General features: G+C 54.9%; 1 protein-coding gene across 1 annotated transcript; it reads right to left on the bottom strand.

Moving 5' to 3' along the window:
* Positions 1-845: 845 nt before the first annotated feature.
* MAPK8IP2 (mitogen-activated protein kinase 8 interacting protein 2) lies at positions 846-10,513 on the bottom strand. Its single transcript, XM_028115686.1, has 12 exons — positions 10,449-10,513; positions 9,359-9,464; positions 7,571-7,864; positions 7,328-7,421; positions 6,007-7,230; positions 5,589-5,664; positions 5,284-5,456; positions 5,080-5,189; positions 4,235-4,339; positions 4,020-4,090; positions 1,282-1,380; positions 846-918 (listed from the first exon to the last, which is right to left on the bottom strand). Exons 1-12 carry the CDS (start codon positions 10,511-10,513, stop codon positions 846-848), a joined length of 2,490 nt encoding a protein of 829 aa, XP_027971487.1.
* Positions 10,514-16,091: the final 5,578 nt, after the last annotated feature.

Here is a 16,091-nt window from a genome sequence, read left to right as displayed (position 1 = left end):
CTGGCCAATCAAGTGCATCTGGGGAGAATCCCCAGGGCGCCCGTGGCATGATTTCAGAGAGCACTGAAGGGGTGAATCTTCTCACGGTTCCATCACCCTGGAGTCTTGGTCCCCACTGCCATGGGCAGCTCCTGGACCCCCAACCCCCTACTTGGGCCCCCCCAGAAACAGCCAGTGTCACACCAAGCAGAGAGTTTATTGAGGTGCTAGACTGCGGGGAGTGTTTGCGGCGGCAAAGCGGACGCTGGTGTGGCCAGGGCCAGGGTAGGCACCCTCCTCCTAGCATCTGGGGGCTCGGGATAAGCCTCAAGAGCTACTCCTAATCTCCCCCAGGACCCTTCTGGGGAATCCCTCCCTGCCTCCCCCTGAGCTCCATGTGGGGCAGTATGGGGAGGTCCCTCTCTTTGTCCCTGTGGTCAAGGATGGGATAATCCCTTGAGATTCACTATAAAAATTAAAATTCCTTTATAAATCACAGGGGAGGGGCAGGAGGTGATCGCCTGGGAGCCTGGTACCACCAGTCACCTAGAGCCTCGCCTTCCTCTACAACCCTCCCAGTTCTGACCCCAAGTAAAGAGCAGAGGGCGAGAGTTTGCAGGCACAGAGAGGGGCAGAGACAGAAACAAGAGACAGGATGAAGTCAAGGGGCGGAAGAGGGTGACAGAAAGAACGGATCGGAGGGAAAGTGGAGAGGACCCTCTCTCCCGCGGCCCCTGGGGAGCAAGGAGGAAGCTCCCTGGATATCAGTTCCCACATGCCCCCAATCCAGTTCTTGCCAAAGCCACGGCGGCTTCTGGAGACACGCCCAGCCCCAGCGGCCCCTGCAGCCAGGGAGCAGTGAGCGGCTACTCCAGGTAGATGTCCTCTGTGGGGCAGGCGTACTCCAGGTGCTCCTGGTAGTACTCCAGGAAGGCGCGGCTGGGGGAGAGAGAGTCATCTACCAGCCGCTCCGGGCCTCCTGAGTCGCCCCCACCACACGCCCACAGCTCTCCCCCCTCACCCACCTGGGCCTGCCCGTCATCCCCAGACCCCATTCCTCAGCTCTCTGGCTCGGCGATCACAAGCACAGGGAACCGTGTCACTTCCATCCCAAATACCCTCCCCCCGGGCTCCTGTCCCGTCTTCAAATTTGTTTTCCACCCACTCCCAACTCTCCACCTCTGTTGTTTCTCATCTGACCTCCCCCCTCACTCCTGCCCAAACTCTCCACCCCCAGACCTCACCTCCCTGCCCGTCTTCTCAGGCCTGCTCTCCTACCTGGGCACTCCCCACCCCACTTACCCCACACTCTGGGCCACGGGCCTCATGGACTCCTGGGAGACAAAGACGTGGCAGGCAAAGCGGCTCAGCAGAGGGTGTTTGGTGATGAAGCCAAAATAGCTGCAGGGGGGTTGATGCGGAGGGGTATCAGAGCACAGACCCACAGCTTAGCCCACCCCCCGCCCCCGGATCCGGAGACAAGAGTCAGGAACAGAGGGCTCGGGAAGAGAGTACGGAATGAGAAAAACGTGTGGGTCACACGAATTCAAGATTTGAAGGTGCCTTTTTGGGTTCTGGTCCAAGCACAGTGCTAGGTACCTACGAGGAATGAGTGACCTGTGTGAATTTCTCCAGGACAGGGGTGGGCCCCCCACCCAGAGCTTGCCCCTAGGCCATAGCGCAGGGCCTCCCTTCTGCCTTCTAGATGTGAGTCACCCGAGCCTGCCCAGCCCCACCTCTGGTCCTGCAAACTTTACAGCTATTATCTGAGCTCTGAGTTGGGACTTGGCATTGGCCCCCAATCTGTGAAACCCTCTTTGTGGAGAGAAACCTCCCACCCTGGCTCTGTCATGAATTTTTAGTCACTGTCCCAACTCTGTCTCATTCAGACCTTTCCTGAATCTGCCCTGTTCGGTTCCTCTAAGACATGAAAACTTTGTCCAGAGGGAGGGCCTGTCAGAGCCCTGCAGCCTGAGGCTCGAGACTCCCTTCACGGTGGCTAATCCAATCCACATCAGACTGGATTGGGGTTTTGTGGTTCCACCAAATGGGAATCCACACGGCAGTGTCATTGCCAAGACAACGTGCTCATGTTGTCCATGAACAAACTTGTCTCAAACACCATGGTCAAAGAATCACTTTATAGTCACCAACACTTGGAGGTCGCTTACCGAGCCCCAAGCACAACAGCACCTTCTACTATTAACCCACATACCCCTCACAACAGCCCTGCGAGGTAGGTGCCCTGATCTATTGTCTCTAGAGGATGGAGACCAGGCCCAGAGGCGGTCAGAAACTTGCCCAAGGACACACAGCTAGTCTGTAGCAGTCTGTGATCTTACAGGCCACACACGCCAACCTCATCCAGATACAGCATGTCCAGCACATTCCTTATGTCCTGCTTCCTTCTCAAGGAAATGAGGAAATGAGTTAAGGGTTCACCTAACACTATTTCATTGGTGTCTCCTTACCATGACAGACTGGGCTGAGTTCTGAAGTACCAAGTACTAGGAAGGTCTGGGCCAAGACAGCAGCGCCTTGGTCCCCTCCCCACCCACCGCCTCCCCTCCACCCTGATCCACTGGTCTGACCGTCTTTCTCTCATGTGCTTGCACTTGGGTCCATGCTCAGGTGTCTAGGCCTGAGGTTGGGCAGTCTCCCTCTGTTGAGGAATCAAGCTTGTTTTCCCTCTTGGCAGTGCACTTCTGAGCCCACCCTCCCTCCAGGTGCAGGCCAGTCCTCACAGTGCCAGCGCTGCCTGCTAGCTGGTCTGCAGCCTGCAAAGCAGTATCTCCCTCCTCAGACTGGGCTCTGACCTGCTGAGGGTTGACACCACCCCCCGGCCGGCAGACAGAGCCCTTCTTATCACCCTCTTCAGCACAGCAGTGTCCAAATGACTTACATGCTGGACTCAAGACCTACCACAAGCCTCAGCCCCAGGTCCACTGTGTTCTTCCTATACCTCCTCCGCCCTTGAGGACCTGCTTCCTCCAACACCCCATCGAGTCTTTTCGAGCCTCTGGTTGGCCCTGGCCTTTTGGTTACATCCTGTCTCCTCCATCAAGGACACCGGGACCAGTGGGCGGGAGTCTGGCTGGCCAGGGAGCCTGTGGCCCCCCCAGCTGGTTACAGCACTGGCTCGCTCACCCCCTTCCCTCCTTTCTCGCTCTGCCTGCCTGTCTCGTTCACCTCGGCCACAGTGACCCACCTGCTCCCAGATGATTCTCTCCTTCCACGTCTCCGTCCCACACTCCAGACCCATGGAACAAATAGCCAATCTGATCTCACTGCATCTGCGATTGAATGCCACGTTTCCAGCATGTCAGGCCCACTCACTCCGTGCTCCTTCTCTCGGTGTGGGGGTCACTCTCTGCCCATCACCCAGGAGGCACATCACCCTTGGTTCTCCCTCTAGGCCAGCCTCTATACCCAATCAGTCCAGGTCCTGCCTGTCTACCTCCTAAATGCCTCCAGGACACTGCCCCTGCAGAACCTCAGCAGCACCTGGCCTCCTGCGTAACACGTGGGTCCATCCATCTGGACAGCAGCCAGAGCCATCTTGTCAAACTGAGTCACACCATGAGACACTGCGAATGGGACTAGGTACAAGCTCTCTGACAGAGTCCCGGGTACTCCTAGTGTCCCTCCAGCCTCACCCTAGCTGCCCGCCAAGACACCTGGGGCCCCTCGCCCACAGCCTTAGCTCCACTGGCTCCCTGCCAAGATCCACCCCATTACTTACTTGTCTTCCAAGGCTTACAGAGTGGTCTTCAGTCCCTTCCTGAGTCCCAGGAGAACTCACCCACCTCTCTATAGGTCGGCTCACAGCAGACCCCGATAGATGCTTCTAGCACTCACTTGTCTGTGTCTCTGTTTCCTCACCCAGACCAGATGAGAGCTTGTTTGATCCAAGGCTCCCGAGCCCAGTGCAGAGTGGGTGCCATGTGGGTGCAGGTGGGGCAGTCAGCGTGGTGGGGGATAGGGATTGTATCTAGGCAACCCTCCGGGATCGTGGGGACTCAGGAGGGTAAGGCTCTCACCAGCTGTTGCGGGGATGGCAGCCACAGAAGGAGATGTTCTTCATCTGGAAGAAGTGACTGCAATGCTGGAACTGGAGCAGAGGTGGCCGAGCATGCTGAGTTAGATGCAGGGTCGGGGGCCGCTTCTGCCACCCCGGCCAGACATCCCTCTAGCAGACCCTCCTGCCTTAACCCATCCCTAGCCGCCCCTGTGCCTCAGGCCCCTGCACTCCCACCTCAGGTCCTCCGCTTAGACTCAGCTTGACCCCCCGAAGGGAAATCTCAAGGTCACAGGAGGCAGGAGGACGCAGGTGGACGGTCAGCTTCCTGGCCGTAGCAATCTGGGGAAGAAGTTGGGGGAGAGACGGTCTCAAGGGCCTACAAGGGTGTCTTTCTCTCCCCTTGGTGCAACATTTTACATTATGGATGAAGACTCTTGGCACTGACTCTAGAAGACGAGAACCGGTGGTCTTAGCCATTCCTCAGGCTCAGGACCAGGTGGTCACCTCTCTGCCCTAAGACTGCCACTTCCTTCTATTCCTCCAGATAGGACAAAGCCCCCTCCCCGCCCCTCCGCCAGCCTCCTCACTGCCCATCCCTGTGGACTGGATGGGAGTTCTCAGCTACAGACTATCCTGTTTCTCTGCTGCTTTCCCACTCAACCACAAGACCAGTAGATGGGCAGGCTCACTAAATGTCTACCAAGTGAATGAATGAGCAAATGACTCCCAGGAAAGGATCTGTGAGAATTGGTCTTGATTTACAGACAAAAAGAGGACGGAATGAAGGAAAGGAGGGGCCGGCGGGAAGGTGGAGGCCCCACTAAATCCAATAAACCTGCAAGGCCAGAACTAGAGCAGAGAGGGCAGAGAAGGCCGAGTCAGACTGAGGGTTAGATGGAGGGACAGACCTGCCAAGCTCTGCCCTAGGTCGGTCTGCCCAGGCCTCTGAATCAGAGCTGGGATCTCTGCCCCCTGAGGCTCCCAAGGCACTGTCTGAACCCTCTGTGGCCAGAGGCCTGGGGCCTCCAAAGGATGGGCCAGCCTATGGGGGTGAGGTGGACCACTGACTCCAGACTGACCTTCTGCATGGCTGCACACAGGATGCCATTGCCCTGGTGACAGGGTACCTCTACAGAGCCCAGGAACTGCACGTCGAAGCGCTCCACCCAGCAGGGACTCCGCTTGCTCCCTGGGGGGAGAGGGGGTGTCAAAAGGTGCCTAGAGCAGGCAGAGGGGGTGGCTCAGGCTGGGTGACAAGTTACCCCTTGGGGATGGGACCTCACCCAGCAGGTCCTTGGCGGGGCCGGGCACCGCATGGGCGTAGAAGGCAGGGAAGACCCCACGCTCCCCTGTGCGCATGTTGAAGCCACGGAACCAGAAATCATCCTCCTCGGCCTCCACCAACACTGGGTCATCCACATCCAGCTCCAGCTCATCCGGATGGCGAGGGATGAACCTGAGATCAGGTCAGAGGAGGGAGATCACTGGGGGGCAGGGCAGGACCCAGTGGGTGGTGTCCACCCAGGTCCCATAGTGTCTGTAGACCGAGGTTGGGGATCACTGGCAGCAAACAGGAGAAAGGCTGTACCTGAAGACAGCCCGATGGGTTTGCTCTTTCTCCTCCCCATTGACCAAGCAGGAAAAAAGACCAAAGGACTCCGTGCCTGAGACACAGAGACAGGGAAAGACAGGCACTCAGAGGCAGGAGAAGGAAGGTACTTGAAGGCCTGGTCAAGTTCCTCCCCCCTGCCCCCCCAGCAGCCTGGTGTAGGTTGCCCCGAGCCTGGGGGGAGGGAGAACCAGGCCATCAGGGGCTGGAGGCAGAGCAGGCCTACCCACTCTGCTCCCCACCCTGCTGGGGACCTGGGGAAAGTTCCAGGCACGTGTCCTGGGTAAGAGGGCAGCGCCTCGCCCTGACCACCCTGAGACCCTCAGGCTGCCCCGGGCGCTCGGCGGAAACTGCCTGTTCCCCAGGGACCTTCCCCCTTTCCCCACTTCCCACTCACTGGAAGAACGAGATGTGCTGTTGACAAAGACATTGAGGAACTTCTTAGAGAAGGTGAGGTCAGGGCTGTCTGGGGAGGCGTCCTCCGGGCCCTGACCACCACCCAGAAGCGTGGCCGCCGTCTCCTCCTCGCTGGCCTCGCCACCGCTGTCCTCCGAGCTGTCCTCGCCCAGGCCAGCGCAGCGCCGCAGGCTAACCAGCTCCAGCTGCGTGTGCTCGTCCACCACCAGTGTGTACTTGACCGCGTCATACACCAGCGAGGCGTCCAGCGGCGCAGCGGGGCGCACGCCCCTGCCGCCAGGGGGCCCCACCTTGTCACCAGCATCGTCCTCGTCCTCGTCCTCGTCATCCTCCTCGGAGCAGGCGGCGGAACAGGCGCGGGCCGGACGGGCGCTGCGGCCCGGAGCGGCCCACAGCGGCGTGATGGTGTCGCGCGTGGGGTTGCTGAGGAAGAGGCAGGGCCCGGGCTGGGCGGGGCCGGGCCGGGGTGCAGAGGGCGCGGGGGGCGGTGGCCCGCACAGCGTCTCCATGTCCACCAGCTCCACGCCGCCTGGCCCTGCAGCCGCCTCAGGGGCCTCCGTGGTCCCACCCGCGGGCGATGCGGGCTCCCCGGAAGGACGCGACGCGGGAGACAGGCACTGGCCGGGGCAGCGGATGGGTGAGGAGCCCTCGGAGATCATGCGGCTCACGAGGTTGCTGAGCAGCCAGGGCGAGTCGGCGTCCTCGCTGAGGTCTGGCTCAGACTCGGATCCTGACTCGTACTCGCTGTTGGTGTCGTCGGGGCCCACGGGCAGGAAGGCGGGGCGACGCGGGGGCTCACATGGGGTCTCAGGCTCGGGCTCCGGCTCGGAGGCAGGCGATGAGGCCTCCTCGATGGAGTTGGTGAGGTGCGAGGAGCGGCCGCTGCTGCTGCTGCCGCCGTCGCTGCTCAGCTCCAGCTCGGTCTCCGAGATGGACGAAATCATGCGCCCGAGGCGCGCGCCCCCTGCGTCCTCCGAGTCGGAGCCTGGCGAGGACAGCTCCTGGCTGCTGCGCCGGCCCCCTCGGCCCCCGCTGGAGCGGCTTCCCAGGTCAGCCTCGATGCCAGGATCTGAGGAGGGCGAGGCTCCACAGGGCGCAGGGGGGCCCGCGGCCGGTGGGTTCCCTTCACAATCGCAACCCTGGCGCACAGGCGACTGTGCCCCGCATGGGCTCGCGTCTGTGGGCTGGAGGGAGGCGGGTGACTCTGCAGAGCAGGGGTATGTGTCAGCAAGCCCACTCGGTTCCCTTCCTCTCTCCCTTGCCTCCTGTGACCCCACCACCAGCACCACCACCCTGCTCACCTCTGAGGGGCTCCTGGGGAGGAGAGCACAGCACTGTCTCCTGCCAGGAAGCTGGAGGGGCTGGGGCAAAGCCTCCGTTGTTGTTCAGGGAGTCCTGGGGTGGGGTGGGGGAGCAGTAAGAAAGTAGCGCTGATGGGGGTCTCCAGCCTTCAGTGGTAGGACAGGCTGCCATGGCGAGCAGAGTCCCAGATGCTAAAAACCCAGGTTAACTCCAGGATGTTGTGGGTGGGTCTGGATGCTCACCTGGGCTCCCAGCGTAGTCAGGTGGAGAGTGGTGGGCCGGTTCTTGTGGGGTTCCTCCAGGGAGGGGGAAGGGATCAGGGCCTCTGGGGCAGGGGCCTCTGAACCAGGGCCTCCTCCCTCCTTGCCCTCCCCTTCCCCTTCCTCCTCTTCCTCCTCCTCTTCCTCCTCCTCTTCCTCCTCCTCTTCCTCCTCCTCCTCCTCTTCATTGTCATCGATCATCTCAAACTCCTGGAAATCATCCTGGAAGGAGCAGATCGGGTGCGGCTGCTCCGAACGTCCCAGGGAGAGACTGTCCTGCAAGAAGGAGGGACAGGCAGAGCTGGGCCAGAGCTCAACAGTGACTTGGGGTTCCAGGTGCCAGGAAAGGGGAAAGCAGAAAGCTATAAGTTAAGAGAGAGAAGACTCCAGTTCACTCTGCTCCCCACCAACTGAGCAATGTTTTTAAAAATCCGCTTAAGGGGCGTCTGGGTGGTTCAGTCAGTTAAGTGTCTCCCTCAGCTAGGGTCATGATCCCAGGGTCCCAGGCTCTCAGCTCAGCGGGGAGTCTGCTTCTCCCTCTCCTTCTGCCCATCCCCCCTGCTCATGCTCTCATTCGCTCTCTCTCAAATGAATAAATAAAAAATCTTTTTTAAAAATCTGCTTAAGATACAAAAGGATCACTCCAGTTCTTGGTAAGAGCCCAAACTCCTTAGCTTAAGTGAATTCTCAGAGTGGCCCCAATCCACCTGCCACCCTCATGTTATCTCCAAACCCCATCACATTTGACACCAGCTCTCCTTCCTTCATGGCATTTTAGCCCAATTCACCATTGCTGTACCCACCAAGCTTCGAGGCCCACCAGGGCAGGACCATGTCCTATTGTGTACTGATAGATCCTACCCTGAGAACAGGACTTAGCCTATAGATGCTAATTGGAATGCATGAAGACAACCCAGGATTAACCAAGCTTGCACCAACCTCAGGGTCTTTGACACACTTAATCACTTTGCCAGCAACCCCTCTCCTCCATTCCCTACCGCCCTTATCTGCCCAGCTCCATCCAGTCTTCCCTAAGGGCAAGGTTGTGTGCCATTTCCCCTGGAAAGTCTTCCTGAAGGCCTCAGTCTCTACTGGGTTCCCTCTCCCCTCATTGCACCTAGTGGCCTCCCATTGGAACCCAGTCTTTGATATTCAGGCAGCCAGCCATGGCCTCTGACATGTCTTTCTCCCCTACTGAGTTATAAGCTCCCAAGGGCAAGGGCCACACTTGTCCCATTCTCCTTCCACACACCTGGAAGCCCCCAGCACTTGCCACATGGCAGTTCCTCAGAAATGTTCTTGCATGAATGAAAACAGAAACATGGAGAGACAGGGAGGGGGTGGAGAAGAAGCAGGAGATCGGGGGAGAAAAGATATCAGGGGTGGAGACATAAGGCAGAGGAAGCTTGAGAGGTGGGGACAGGGCTGGGAAGGAGACAGCTGAGATGGCAGCAGGAAGGGGCAGGGTCTTCCTAAAAAGTGGTCTGAGGACAGAAGGCCTGCCTCCCCTCCCCCAAGCTAGCCCAGTGACAGGAGCCAGGCGAGGAATGCTGGGGACAGCCCTCTATGGAGGGCGTACAGTCTGAGAAAAAGAGAGGTTTGAGATCAAGGAAGACCCTGGGCCAGGAGGCCCAAAGGGAGGGGGCAATCAGAGGATTTCTTCTTTCAAGGCTGAGCTCAGACCCACCCTAAAACTCCAAGTGAACATTAAGCAGAGCCAAAGTGAGGTTCTCCCTTGAAAGGGTTCCATTCCCCCAGCCCCTTCCCCACCTTCTCGCAGTGGTCCGAGTCATAGCTGAGGCCCAGGCCACAGTCATCGGTGATCTCAGACAGGTCCTCATCATCAAATTCTTCCAGGCTTATGTCCTGGGGAGGCCTGGGAGAGGGGACCAGGGTCAGAGAGCAAGGACAGGGCTCCCTAGAGAGCCACCAATGCTGGATTCCCTCCCTGCCTAGATGTTGGCCCTAAGGAGGGACCCCCAGCTGCTAGGCCCCATGGTCTCCAGAAAACCCAACTCCCAGAGCCACATCCTCCCATCACCTTGAACCCCAAGCTCTGCTCTTCAACGGATTCCCCCCACAATCTGAGCCGTTACCAGCCCAGAGGAGCCACTTGTCCCCTCGACCCTCCTCCCGCCCCTCCTCTCTCAGAGAGCCAGCAGCCTCTCCTCCCTGCTCCAGGGCCCTCTGGGTCACAGCTTCAGTCCCAGGGGAGTCAAGCTGAGCAGAGTGGGGGGAGGGGGAGCTGAAGCTGCAGCAGCGGGGGAGGGGGGGCAGGTAGGCCTGCTCTGGGAGCAGAGTCTACTAGCCACTTTGTCTCCCCCCTCCTGCCCAAGGCAGGTCTACACCCAGATATCCAACCCTCCGCATCTCAGGTCCTTCCCCCAAGGGCTCCAGGCTTGATTTCAACTCCCTCCCTGAGCCCTACAGGCCAAGACAGGCCTTTACCAAAGACAGGCCCAACGAGGCCAAAAGCACACTGCCAAGCACAGAAGGTGGCTCAGGGTCCTGCCCAGACAGGCTGCCCCTCAGAGGCTCAGCCCGGATCCTCCACCCTTGAGGGGTCAGCTGCCCGGCTGGGTGCGGTACTGGATCCCAGCGGGATATGGGGCGGAGGGGGGCGGTCATTAGGGCTGGAGAAGGGGGATGAGGGGAGGACAAAAATAGACGCCCTGAAGGGAAGGAGGATGGGGAGCAGAAGTCAGAGGCCTCAGGAACAGAGAGGGGACTGGGGCTTGGGTCCCCAACGGCGATGGGGGTGGGGTGGCAGGGCTGGGTCGGAGGAGGCTGGGGACTGGGTCGCGGCGGGGGTTGCGAGGAGATAAGGGTCTGCCAAGGCCCGGGGCGCCAGAGTGCGTACCTGCAGCCTGGCGGCGACAGCGAGTGAAAGGTGGAAAGAGAAAACATCTCCGCCCGATCCGCCATCTTCTCCCGGGAAAGGCCTGCCGACTGCGGCGGGGGGAGGGGTGCGCGGAGCGACGGCCCCGCACGCCCTTCGTCGCTCCCTCCCTCGGTCCTCAGCCCTCCCCGAGTCACCTCGTGACACGCCCTGCGACACCCCGCCCGCCGACACACCTCGACACCCTGCCAGGACACCGCGGCAGGCGAGCGGCAGCGCCGCAGGGGGAGGGGAGAGGAGAGGGAGGATCCGGGAGCGGAGGGAGGGGACAGGGGAGGGAGGGAGGGAGGGGGCCGGCGGGGAAGCTGGTTGGAGGAGAGAAGATGGTTTGACTGAGAGGCTCTGGTTCGGGAACGATCGGCTTTGGTTTTTTCGGGAGGTGGGGGAGGTGAGAAGCGGATTGGCGGCGGATTGGGGGAAGGATTAGGTTCGTGTACAGGAGGGTCTGCGGGTGCGGGGGACAGAGAGAGAGAGAGAGCCTTCAGTGAGAAAGCTGCGGTGGGCCGTCGGAGGAGGGCAGGGGTCCGGGTCCACAGACCCCTGGTTAACTGGGAGGGGGAGCGGCTCTTGGAGGGGTGGACGCGCTCCCGCAGCTGCGCTGGCGTCCCGAAGAATCTGAAGAGTTGGGGTCCCGAGCCTGGGCCTGAGGGGATCCAGACCGAGGCTGGGCTGGCTGCGTGTTCCAAGGGGCTGCAGGAGCTGTCCGCCTCTGGGTGCTGATTGGGCCGACGGAGACGTCTCCCTAAAACGTGCTGATCGGAGCTGAAGGAGCTGTTCTCGCAAAGGGTGCTGATCGGTGCTGGACAGAGATAACTGATCAAGGATGCTGATCCTGCTGGATTCCAAGTTGATCAAACAGAGGATGCTGACTGGGGCTAAAACTGAACTTTCAGTACACAGTACAGACCACGCAGGCTGGACAGAGGTACTGATGGGCATTGGGTGATAACCCTGAGGCTATGTTCATTCAATTGGAAAAACTGTTTCTTGGGCACCAACTATGTGATTGGCATTGTTCAGGATACTGACGTGTTCTGACTTTCTGACTTGATATGGAGCTGTGTGGGGAGGGCGATGATTGAAATCGAGCTGGAGGAGTTAGATTAGGTCAGGGTCAGCAGGCATTGGGGTGGGGGAGGGCAGATCAGTGTTGTAAGTACAGTTGATAAAGAAGGGTTGGAGGGGTAGGTTAGGGAAACTTTGTGAAGAAGATTTGGCTAAAGAAGGAGGCTGGATTTTCAACAAGAAATTATCCTTCCCCCCCACACACACACACACCCTTGGTGGAGATTATGTGCCCTGACATTTCTTACTTCTGTGGAAAATTATTTCTGTGGGAAAGATGAAGCACTTGATTAATGCCTGGAAACCACAAGGCAGAAGGTGCTCATGCATGTTGGGAAGGACAACATCATTCTTTGGGAGAGAAGGCCTATAGCCAAGGGCAGATTGTGCCCTATTTTGTGCCCCAACCACAACTTATATTTTGTGTCAATTACGGTATTTTCCTAAGAATGGTACTTAATAGTTTATGTTATCCTCTCTAATGAATGAGAGCTGCAGGAGAGAAGAGACACTATCTTATCTCTCTTTGAGATAGCACAGTTGGAGCCTGGAACACATCAGGTGCTCAGCAAATATGTGAATGAAGAAATGAATGAATGAGAGGTCTTATGGACTTTACTAGGTCTGGAGCATTAAGTCCTTGTCATCACGCTGTCTTTTCAATTTTAGGAGCACTAAGAACATTCCCCTTTTCTGAGCTTCAAGGACTCTGGACATACTAAAAACTCCCCGACTTTCCCCACAATAATCCAGATCACGCCCTAGAATTCACAAAGAGTTTTTACCCCCACTTCCCAGATTTCCTTTCAATCCTCTCTTGTCATCAAACTGGTTAACTTGGACATCCACATAAATGACCCATCCAACATCCTGGTAAGTCAGCTCCTTGACTTCTGATCAGTCAACAGTCTTTGATTCTTTCAACTCTAGTGACCTCTCCCATAAAAAGCCTCAGAATTTACCTATGCCTGGAATCGCACCAACCTTGAATGAAGCCTTATATTTCTAAATTTCATCTCAAGTTATCATTCCCACAATCCTCTTTAAGCCTCTCCCCTTCTTTCCCTCCCTCTTGTCAGATGACTTGCCTCCAGATTCCAGGAGTATAAATGTCATGAAGTCAGGGTTTCCACTCCCAATTTTACCTGTGAAGTCTTCCATCTGTCCCCAGAGCACAAATGGAAGGTCATCAGCCTTAGGGTCTGAGAGATTGTGGTACCAATCTTTATCTTGTGATCAATTTTCTGAACATGAGCAATTTACTCAATCCTATGGACCCCAGTTTCTTCATCTGTACACTGATGCTATGAGGATCACATGAGATAATACATGTAAAGCTCCAGCCATGGGCCTTAGCATCATGATCATTCAATGTTCCTCCTCCCCATGCTCCTCGCACCAGGACCCATTTGTTCCCAAGCCCTCAGGACTCTGCTCTTCCCAGCTCAGGGATACATTGATGAAAAGGCAAAATTTCCTGAAGGGGTTTATAATCCTTACATCTCCTACATTTCATGTAGGAGAGTTTACGTGTGTTACCTCATGTGATTCTCATAGCATCTTTGTATGGATGAAAGAACTGAGATCCACAGGACCTGACCAATCCCTCCTTGAAGTTCTTCCTTCCCTCAGTTGTGGGCCTCATGCACTATTATTGCTCTTCCTCTTGCCTTCCTGACCACCTATTGCCAGTGTCCTTCCAGACTCCTTTTCCTCCCCGTAAATACACCACTTTAATAATTTGGTTTTCTCTAAAGTCCATTAGTGGCATTGACAGTTAGTACAAAACACAAAATTGACTGGACTTCTATGGGAAAACTGAAATAGCAACAGTTTCTGTTTCAACAATCCTGATCAATTCTAAAAAGTCAGAGGACAATTTCTGACAATTTTCTCATAGATTAGAAAATAAATAGGGGCGCCTGGGTGGCTCAGTCATTAAGTGTCTGCCTTTGGCTCAGGTCATGATCCCAGGGTCCTGGGATCGAGCCCCGCATCAGGCTCCCTGCTCAGCAAGAAACCTGCTTCTCCCTCTCCCACTCCCCCTGCTTGTGTTCCCTCTCTCTCTGTCTCTCTCTCTCTGTCAAATAAATATATAAAATCTTTGAAAAAATAAAAATTAAAAAGAAAAGAAAAGAAATAAATGCAGGATGCCTTGGTGGCTCAGTCGGTTGAGTATCTGAGTCTTGGTTTTAGCTCAGTTCATGACCTCAGAGTCATGACATTGAGTCCCACGTCAGGCTCCATGCTCAGCATGAAGTCTGCTTGAGTTTCTCTCTCCCTCTCCCTCTGCCCCTCCCACTCGTGCACGCACTCTTTCTCAATAAATAAATAAATCTTTTTTAAAAAGAAAGAAAATAAATAAATGCATACTAATCTGCCTTTTATTCTATTCAGCATAGAAGTCACAAAAAAAAGTAAAATGCCAATGGCTAAAACTACAAACAGAAGTGTATAACAATGATGAAAAGCTTAAGAGCCATACCTTATTGGGAATGGTGTCATAACCAATAACTTCACCATCTCCTCAATTTTGATTTTAAGCATCCAAATCTCTAACCATCACCTCCTGTTTTTCTTGCTTTCTTACTGTATCACCATGACACTCACAATTCCTTGACCTAATAGGTGTTCCAATTACTTTTGCTGTGTAGAAAATTACCACAAAGTTTAATGGATTAAAACAACCATTTTATTTGCTTACAGTTTTGCAGTCATAAATTTGGGATTCCAAAGTCCTTGTCTGGGGTCTCTTGTGTGGTGTGGCTACAGTCAGAAGTCAGCTGGACTGGATGTCCAAGACAGCTCACTCACAAGGCTGGTAGTAGATGGTGACTGTTGACAGAGAGCTCAGCTGGAGCTCTCAACCAGCATCTACACATGGTAGTCTCAGAGTGGTTGGACTTTTTACAAGATGGCTGGCTTCCTCCAGAGTGAGTACCCTAGGAGGGCCAGGCAGAAACTGCGTGGCCTATTCCGATATATCTTTGGAAGTCATATGGCATCACCTTTGCCATACCTATTGGTCAAAGAAGTCCCAAGTCCATCCAGATCGGCTACTTGCACTTGAACTTCTGTCCCAGCCACTATCTTTGAAGGAATCTGATCTAAGGCACACTCTTACCTATGACACCCACATGAAACTTGAGAAACCCTGAACTTAATTGGTGTTCCTACCTCTTCCTGAACAATATAAAGACTGTAGAAGACTCTAACTGGATTCACTCCAGTCCCAATTTAAATTTTATTATGCATTTTAATTTTCTTTTTAAAGACACATAAAGAATTGTTATTTTTGTTTTAAACAGTCACTGTTTACTTAGATTTATCCAAATGTTAACCTCTTTCTGTGTCGTCATTCTTCTTTGCATCTCAGAACTTCCTGTGATACCACTTTCCTTTTGCCTGAAGTACATTCTTTTTTAATGTTAAAGGAAGTTTTTTTTTTTTTTCATTTTATTTATTTATTTGGTGAAGAGAGAAAGAGAGCACAAGCTGGGATAGTGGCAGGGAAAGGGAGAAGCCGGCTCCCTGCTGAGCAAGGAGCCAGATGTGGGACTTGATGCCAGGACCCTGGGATCATGACCTGAGCCAAAGGCAGATGCTTAACCAACTGTGCCACCCAGGCGTCCCTGAAGTACATTCTTTAGCATTTTCTTTATTGAGAGCTCTGGGAGGTAAACTCTCCAGTTGTCTAAGAATGTCTTTACTTTCCCCTGACTCTCAAAAGATATTTTTACTGGATATAGAATTCTAGATCAGATAATTAGTTGCCATCATCAACTCAAAGGTGTCATTCTGTCTTCTGAATTGCCTTTTGCTATGAGAAGTCACCTCTCAGTCTGCCATTCCCTTGAAGGCTGTTTCTCTTTATTCTCCAACTGCATTTAGGACTCTTTTCTTTGTCTTTGGTCTTCTGAAGTTTCAATACAGTGTATCTAGGTGTGCATTTGTTTTATGGCTGTTGGTTTTTTGTTGTTGTTTTGTTTTGTTTTGTTTTTCTGCCTGAGGTTTACTGAGCTTCTCAGCTATATGGATTTCTCCCTATAGTTTCATCAGTTTGGAAATTTCACAGCCAGTATTTCCCGGAATACTGCCTTCCCTGATCCCTCTCTTCTCCCCCTGAGGCCCCACTCAGACCCCCATGGACCTCCTCATTCCAGCCTCCATAGCTCTTAGCATCTCTTTCATGCTCTCCATCTCTATATCTTTTTAGGCAATATTCAGGATAATTTATTCACATTCTAATTCATGAATTCTCTCTTCAGTTGTTTATTATCTGCTGCTAAAGCTGTGCACAGAGTTTTAAATTTAGTTGAAATTAAAATTCAAGTGACAATTAACTTTTTTTAAAGATTTATTTATTTATTTATTTGACAGAGAGAGACAAAGTGAGAGAAGGAACACAAGCAGGGGGAGTGGGAGAGGGAGAAGCAGGCCTCCTGCGGATCAGGGAGCCCGATGCGGGGCTCGATCCCAGGACACCCTGGGATCATGACCTGAGCCAAAGGCAGATGCTTAATGACTGAGCCACCCAGG

Source organism: Eumetopias jubatus, unplaced genomic scaffold (genome assembly GCF_037043125.1).
Source record: "Eumetopias jubatus isolate StellerSeaLion01/CBP00866 unplaced genomic scaffold, mEumJub1_p1.0 scaffold_8, whole genome shotgun sequence".
NCBI lineage: Eukaryota > Metazoa > Chordata > Mammalia > Carnivora > Otariidae > Eumetopias > Eumetopias jubatus.
This window is presented reverse-complemented; position numbering and strand designations above follow the sequence as displayed.

Bases quoted from the DNA above. Each gene is read 5' to 3' on its own strand.
- MAPK8IP2 (XM_028115686.1), bottom strand. From the start codon at position 10,513: ATGGCGGATCGGGCGGAGATGTTTTCTCTTTCCACCTTTCACTCGCTG. The intron at 5,665-6,006 runs GTGAGTGGGAAG...TCTGTGTCTCAG, and splicing joins CAGCACATCTCGTTCTTCCA to GCACGGAGTCCTTTGGTCTT. The intron at 4,091-4,234 runs GTGGGAGTGCAG...CCTCTGCTCCAG, and splicing joins GTCTAAGCGGAGGACCTGAG to TTCCAGCATTGCAGTCACTT.